General features: G+C 31.9%; 1 protein-coding gene across 1 annotated transcript; it reads right to left on the bottom strand.

Annotated features, from left to right (window-relative positions):
* Nucleotides 1-1,437: 1,437 nt before the first annotated feature.
* On the bottom strand, nucleotides 1,438-2,476 carry LOC110657044 (metalloendoproteinase 1). Its single transcript, XM_021814094.2, has one exon. The coding sequence runs from the start codon at nucleotides 2,463-2,465 to the stop codon at nucleotides 1,560-1,562; it is 906 nt and encodes a 301-aa protein (XP_021669786.2). The 5' UTR covers nucleotides 2,466-2,476; the 3' UTR covers nucleotides 1,438-1,559.
* Between the last annotated feature and the right edge of the window lie 6,057 nt (nucleotides 2,477-8,533).

Genomic DNA, 8,533 nt, shown 5'->3' with positions numbered 1-8,533 from the left:
TCAATATTTCTCTCTCCTCTTTTATGCAAAGTGTAAAATTATTCTATTTATGCATGAAAAAATATTCTATCTATAGAGAGAAAAATAATTCAATTTACATACGACTTAAGAGAAAAAAGAGAAATACTGACTAAACTCCATGCTGAAACTGTTCAGATCAGCGTCTAACCGAAAAACTGGTAATTGGAGGTTAGAGGGATTTTACTGTGTAAAATTTGAAAGTTGATGGGGGGTTTTTATGTTACATTTTTAAGTTGAGGGACTGTAATGTTATAACTAGATAAGTTCAGGAACGATTGTTAAAATCTATCCAATTAGAATAGATAACTATTATTTAGAAATTTTAGATAAATATAAATACAATAAAAAATCTTTTAGATAAAGATAAATATAATAGGAAATCTAGATAGAATAGGAAATAATTAATCCTAAGTGAAATTGGATAACTAATAAATATTCCTATTAAAATTAAATAACTATAATGCTCCGCATCAATTTTGATTGACATTATTATTATTTTATAATAATAATAATAATAATAATAATAATAATAATAATAATAATAATTATTATTATTATTATTATAATATCTATAAAATTATATCATTAATATCAAAATTATATCATTATATCACTGTGAAGGAAAATCTCGCTGCATTGTGCGGGTCATCAACTAATATAATATAAAATATGTTAATTTTTTAATTTTTTTTCTTTTTTATAATTCATTGGATTATATAGTGGTGACCCTTCATAAATCTCTCACTCCACTTAAGAAAAGTTGAAGAGGTCTTAAGCTTAGGGCTAAGTATTCGGTTCAAACCGAATTGAACTGAATTGAATCGAACCATTAAAACTGAATTAATCGAATTATTATATTTTAAAAAATGAATCAAACTGAAATGAATGAACAATCGAACCAAACCGAACCGCTTTATTTCGATTCGATTGGGTTTGAACCGATCGGGTTTGAGTTTTATGGCTTTTTAATTTAGACTTGATTTTCAAGTTATTTGGTATGAATTTGACCATGATTTGAACTTAATAAACATTAACCAATGAAACTAAACAATCTATATATATATATATAATTATATATAATTTATAAATTTCATATAAAAATAAATCAATTTAAAAATTAATAAAATAATTCTGTTCGGTTTGATTTAATCGATTTTTTTTCTCTAAAATTGAATCAAATCGGAATAATCAAAATTTTTAGAATATAAAATCGAATCGAATTGAATTATCTTAAAATCTGAACTGAAATATTAAATTAAAGTGGTTTGGTTCGATTCTATTTATTTAGTTTAAACCGAATAGTGCTTATCCCTACTTAAGCTTGTCAGTGATAGGATACCACATAAAATCTACTGTATTCGATCACTTAATTCGATTCTATTTATTTAGTTTAAACCGAATAGTGCTTACCCCTACTTAAGCTTGTCAGTGATAGGATACCACAAAAAATCTACTGTATTCGATCACTTAATTTTGTAACATATTTTACCTTTCTGCAATCACTTATTTCTTAAAACTTACATATATAAGATGACTAATTAATTAGGATACAGGGCTTGTATGCCTTGAATATCATCTTGTGTGAGATCCCTTTTGATAGTTCCAGGCGCAATTCCTGAGTGCATAACAGCATTTGGATCTTGACTATGTGCAAGTCCAAGAACGTGACCTAATTCATGAAGAGCCACAGATTCCAAGTCCATGTGGTTCATGTCAGGATTTGTACTCCAACTCTCATCTGCATCATAATGGGACCTTCCATCTTGTGGGAAAAAAGAATGAGCCAAAACCCTGCCAGGCCCATCAAAAGGCACTCCATCCCCATGATCACCACTGTAAAACCCAATCACAATATTTACTGTTTCATCAGCTGATGCTTCTTTAAACTTGAATTGGGATGCACCTTCCCAGCTCTGAAAAGCTTGTGCAAAAGCTGACCTGAAATCTTGATCATCAGGGACACTGGAGCTGAACGAGTAGGTGAGTTCAAACTCAGACCATCTTGGAAACCCACTTGGGAAATTATAAAGGGACTGGTTCAGGGATGTGAGATTGGTGATATCATCAGGAACTCCACATCGAGGGATCATCATTTTTTTAATGGTATTGGAGTTGAGGCTTCCAGTAATGTTGAGATGATAATATTTTTGGTACGTTTTGAGTGCAGACTCCAAGTGATCATCAAAATCATCGGTTAGATTGCTATCATTTGGATTTGCATAGAATCCAAATTTGTTGAGGTATTTTTTCACTTTATTGAGCCCAGCAATTGTTTGGCCCTTGTGGACTTCCTCCAAAATTTGAAGGGATTTCAAAGTTTGGTCCTCAGATTTCAAGATTCTGGACTGAGACACAAACGGTTGGATTGTAAGAAAGAGGAAGGCTATCAAAAGATAGAAGAAGGGGAATTTAGGAGCCATTGTATTTGTAAGGAAGAATGACATTTTTTAACTTGGTGATTTATGTTAGCTATTTATAATATCGACATCATTTTCTAACTACAACACTTCCTGGAAAAAAAAAAATTAGCCTTTGCATTAATTTAACAAATTTCTGCGCCCCTTGCGCTTTTGCCGTGTCAATTGGGGTGGAAAATTTTTATATTTTATATTATTTTTGAAAATATTTTTATATTTTATATAATTGTATTTACTCAATTTTTTAAAGTTTTATCAATTCATTTTAGAATAAATTATTTTTTTAACGATGGAGTTTTGTTCTGCTTGACTTTTTTTTTTTATATAATTTAAGAACTTTTTTTTTTAAAGAATAGAATTATCAAAATTTAAGCTATTGATTTCTTAATTACTCACTATAATAAATTTATACTTTAAAAGTATGTCTTATACATTGTTAAAAATTTAAAATATGTTTTTAATAAGAATTATTAATAAATATATAGTAATGTGCATAAACACCACAACCTAAAGTTTTTAACACTTTTATACTAATTTACAATGCTATTATGCATGATATTATATACATTATTTATTACATTACATGTTATTTTGATGTTTAAATATATTATCTTGATGTTATTTATTACTTTTAACATCATGTATAAAATGATATTAAAAAAGTATCGTGAAGCCTATAATTATTGCAGTGACTCAATCATTAAGTTATTATAATTTTTTTTTAACTAATTCTTTTATTTATGTTAACATTTTTCTAACTTGATAATTTTAATAAATAATTTAAAATTTTGATAAAATTTGATATTAAAATTTAGATGAATCATAGCCAATTAGGGAATAGTTTAATTAATTTTGTTTCATCTTTAAGATGTAAAGAGTATAAGAGACTTCGTATTTGAATTTTATTTATTTATTTATTTAATATTAATCATTCTTGTATTGATAAAAGGCTATGACTATCTCTTGCTGGGCCAGATGAGTCATTTAACATGAAGGCGAAGACTTTGTGGTCAATAATACAGTAAGTCATACGTGGAAAATCGAAACAAATTGGCTGCACTTTAAGACTTAGAAGTTGGCATCCACTGACAGCATATAGACTTAATTTGTTTTCACATGTGGATTCAACACAAACACAATTACATAACAAAGTCTTCAATAGAGGTTGAAGGAGATAATCAAGGCACCATTTCTGCTCTTAAGGGAGGTCCATTTGCCAGGCCTTTCCATGACCCGTGTGTTGCGGATATTTTAGCTCTTTCTGCTAGTTTTATTTTTATTCAATTTTTGTATTCCCCTCGTGCAACTAATAGATTAGCTCATAATGTTGCTAAGGAAGCATTTTCAGCTCCTGGCTCTTTGATTGTGTGGATGGAGGACGTACCATCACACCTTGCTTTTATTGCATTTCAGGATGATTCTCATGTACATACTCCTAGTTGATTAATGAAGTTTACTTAATAATTTCTCAAAATAAATATCTAAATACAGTCTAACCAAGTTAAAAAGTGAGACAATTTTAAAAGTAGGAGGGTTGGCAGGGCCACTCCCTTCTTTAAAATTTTAATTTAATTTTTTTTAATTTTAATTTTTAACTCGGAATTGATTTAATGTGAGTATATTTTTAATAGATTCCCATATTTGGCTCTAAAGAAAACTTTTTAAGCAAAAATTTAAAAGTTAGATATTTGCTTACTAATTCAATAATGAATGCATATTCTAAAAATTTAATGATTTATTTTGTGTTGATCCAATTAAGACCCATATTTTTTAAATTTTATTTTAAATAATAAGAAATAATTTTAAAAAAGCTCAATTTATCAGTAAAACACAGTAAAAAAACATATAAATTTAAATACTATATATATTTTTGACCATTTAAATTTAAATGTTGCATGCCTCATTAGCAATATGTTAACTAAGAAAAGTAAAATATACAAGTTATTGATATTAGCTAGGTTGCTAAAATATGTTTTTTAATATATAGCTCTTTAAACCTAATTAATTTTATTTTTGGATAATTTAAATTAATAGGTTTTAAGATTAAAATTAATTTAAACCATTAAAAAGCCCAAGTAAATCCATGGCCCATTCACGTGGAAATCCAAGTGCAATCTTACCCATAACCGACAACCCATTTATCTATTTACCTAATATCCATATCCTTAGAATCCAAGAATCAACTCAAGAAACACGTGAATCAAAGATTAGGATTTGGAGCCTTCAAGATGCAGTTGATGTTAGTGAAATTTGGAAGTGCAAAGCAGTCACACAAGGAGAACGTGATGGTTACTCGTGAAGCAGTTGTGAGCAGCTTCAGTATTAAAAGTGCAGTTGAGATAACATTTCTTGGTGAAATTACAATAAATTAAAAAATAATAAAATATAAAAAAAATTAATGAGATTCATCAGGTTGAAACATAGATATCTTGCCATCTTTAAAGAGATTCAAGCTCTGTGCAGTAAGCAATGTCCATAAACCGATGCAATAGATATTATATATTAACTTGTCCCCTCTAGGATACAACAGCCTGACAATTTCATTGTGCGATTCAAATCAACTTTGCACTAGTTGTTGAATCCAAAGCTCCACCAAAAAATACCTTTCTTTGACTTTTATACTCTCTTTAACTTCTCTTCTTCGTGTTTTTTGTTATTGTCTTATATAAGAATAGAATGAACCTTCATTTAGCGAAACAATCACTCTACTTCAGAGTTAGAGTAGTATCAGACTTGAACTTGAACTGCTTAGGGGAAATAAAAGATAATTGCCCACACATAAAGATCCAGGTGTTGATATATATGAAGTTTAACAGCCAATGCATTATGGTCCTATGCTATCACAAGTTTTGTGAGTGTATTTAAGAATAAACCCAATTCTTTTAGGAAGTGGCCTACTTCCACACTCATATAGGTGAAATTTGTCAAGGGTGCTCCTATAATTCTAACACCCCACTCACTAAAGTTATAGAAATTCATTAAGAGTTTATTTCAACTCAACCTCCTCTGTAGATTATAGAATAAATTCACTTACATCATAGGGATAGGTTGAAGAATATATGTTGTTCATTTCTTATGACCACCACATAATTCGTTTCCCATTGAATCCAATTATAGGATCTCTGGTCCTTGGATTGGGTATCCTTATATGTGGCTCTTAATTATATTGGGTTTAATCCCATCCCCCTCGATGTATTCTAGATCCTTTCGCTTGCTAAGTCTGATGTGCCTTGGTGAGAAAAGAAATAACTCAATCAAAATAAACAAAAGGGTATTCAAATTAAGAGAAAGAAATAAGAAAACTAACAATAAACAAATAGGAAATAAGTAAAAATCAAGCAAGAACACTCGAAACACAAGAATGAAATTCTGCCAGATTGAAACTCTTTTGGTATTTTCCAGTTTTAACTTGCAAACAAAGTTAAAAGAAAGGATAAATTTTAATAATTGTTCATGAACTTAAATTGTTGTAATACTACAGTCCTTTAACTTTAAAATGTAACATAAACCCCTAAACTTTTAAATTTTGCATAAAAAATCCCTCTGACTTTCAATTATTGATTTTTTAATTAGAAACTGATGTGAACAGCTCTCATATGATGTTTTGTCAATATTTCTCTCTCTTCTCTTATGCAAAGTGTAAAATTATTCTCTCTACACGTGAAAATTATTCTGTCTATAGAGAGGAGAATGATTCAATTTACACATGGTTTGAGAGAAAAAAGAGAAATACTGACTAAGCTCCATGCTGAAACTGTTCAGATCAGCGTCTAACTGAAAAATCGATAATTAGAGGTTAGAGAGATTTTACTGTACAAAATGTGAAAGTTGATGAAATTTTATATTACATTTTTAAGTTGAGGGATTGTAATGTTACAACTAGATAAGTTCAAGGACGGTTGTTAAAATTTATCCTAAAAAGAAAGGATAAAAGAAAATATTTTTATAGTTTTGATGTTTATAAACTGAAACTGAGAACATAAGAAGAAAGATTAAAGGGCAAGTAAAGGAGAGAAATTCTTTGATAAGTTCAGAATGCTACAAAAAATCCAATCTTCAAAGGTAGACACCGCACTAGAAACCATGTGATAAGTCAATTAATTCACTACAATCATAATTGATTGATAAGAATTAAAATTGATAGCGCTTTGGTAAGCTTTCTCTTTATTTTTTAAATTGTTTGAAATCTCTAAATTGTCTTAATCTCTTAATTGTGTTAAACATTACATATGTTAGCCTATTTATAAACAAAGATAAGAAACTAAAGAAGAAAATTACAAAGAAATTAAGAAATACAAAGCTGGAAAAAATCCTAATAGAAATAGGAAAAGAAAAGTTAAAGATTCATAATTAATAAAGTGCTAACCAAGATCCTCCAAAATAGTAATGGTCTCCTAAGATTGTATTTTGATTTGACAAGTCAAAATTTGTCCATATTGTTGCTAGCCACAATCTTTGAAGATCTTAGAGAATATTTAGTGGTCAAATATGCCAAATTGGCTCCCAACCCATATAGAAATATAAAAGACATAAAAAATACTAAAATCTTCTTAATATGGGCTTCCAAAAGTAAAGAAATAATAGGATATTATGGACCTGTCGACACCATATTTTGGCCGATCACTGAAGTCAATGAACTTTGAAAATCGACCCCTAACTGACATTCTTCGGTTACAAAGTGACTCGATCAGGAAATAAACCGATCCCGCATCTAATCGAATGCTTTCTGATCTCTCGACAAAGGAGAACACACCAATATTAGGTCTCCATGCCATCCAATCTCATTTTCGATCTCTCGTCAAAGGAGATTAAACCAATATCAGGTCTCCGTGCCATCCAGTCTTATTTCCGATCTCTCCTTTATAAATATTGTGGAAAATCGTTAAATAAAGTTAAGGTTTCATTCCGACTTAATGGTGTTTCCGATCTTAAGTATTCAAATCAAGTTTCTAATTTTAATGATCTAAAGTTCTATCCGGTGTTTGCTCTCGGCTTAGGCCGATCTCATGGTTACAATGTTCTTCTGATCTCTTATACTTACATTAATAATCGCTTTTAAGTTTGATGTCCTAATATGTTCAAACAATCAAGCACTCATACAATTTGGATACTTTCCGATCTCATCAAGAAATTGAACAAAAGGGATTTCATTTCATCTCAAAATAAGGTTAAAAGTCATTCGGCTGGGGGTGACCCTCCAGCCTGTTCTCCAGGTACATTGACATTTCGCTCAGTCTCCCTCTCTCTCTCAGTTTCCTCTTTGCTCTCCTCTTCGTCTTGAGGAGCCAGATCTACCATCCACGAGAAGTCTTCCCCAGGATAACGCCTCTTGAGCTCAGCCAGAAGATCGCTGTGGGCATTCACATAAGCACCAGCTTCCCTCGTCACAGCCTCTTCTTCTTTCGCTTTGATTTCTGTGGTAAGGCGAGCAACATCGGCAGTTCGGAGGGCCCGAGCTTCTCCAAGTTCACGAGCCGGTTCGGCCAACTTATCCTTATAGGATTTCATCCGACCTTCGATTTCAGCAATATAGTCATGGGCGGATGAAAGTTGGGCTTGGGCAGAAGATGCGTCTTGGACCACTTTTAGAATTTCTTGCCTCAGAAGATGAGCCTTTTCCCTGATTATATGCTGATTCACCAAGCTCTCTATGCTCAAACTCATCGTCTAAGCCAGGAGATCATTAATGCTACCCGGGGTCAACCTGTTCTGGTCTTCCTGGAGGCAGATGGAAGCTCCCAGAACTTTGGCCAAGCCCGGATTCTCCCGAACTGATCGGTTCTTCTCTAGGAAATGAATGAGGACCTGGGCACCACGAGACGGGGTCCTTACAGTAGGTTGAGAAGGCCCACCTTTCACACTAGAAGGAATAGGTGGAGGTGGTGGTTCCTTTTGTCGAGGGGGAGAAGGAGCTACCTCTACTTCTGGGACCGGTTGTCCTGAAGGTCGGGACGAGTCTCTCGGCGCTTTTCCTGAATCTCGCCTTGGCGTCTGTGATGCCTCGGCGATCTTCATTTCTCATACCTTCCTGGAGACCTCCCTCTTTCGCTTTTGGCTCTCTTTTGAAGCATCGTTACCCGCCATACCTGCACAAA

This window comes from Hevea brasiliensis, chromosome 18 (assembly GCF_030052815.1).
Source record: "Hevea brasiliensis isolate MT/VB/25A 57/8 chromosome 18, ASM3005281v1, whole genome shotgun sequence".
In the NCBI taxonomy this organism is placed as follows: Eukaryota; Viridiplantae; Streptophyta; class Magnoliopsida; order Malpighiales; family Euphorbiaceae; genus Hevea; species Hevea brasiliensis.
This window is presented reverse-complemented; position numbering and strand designations above follow the sequence as displayed.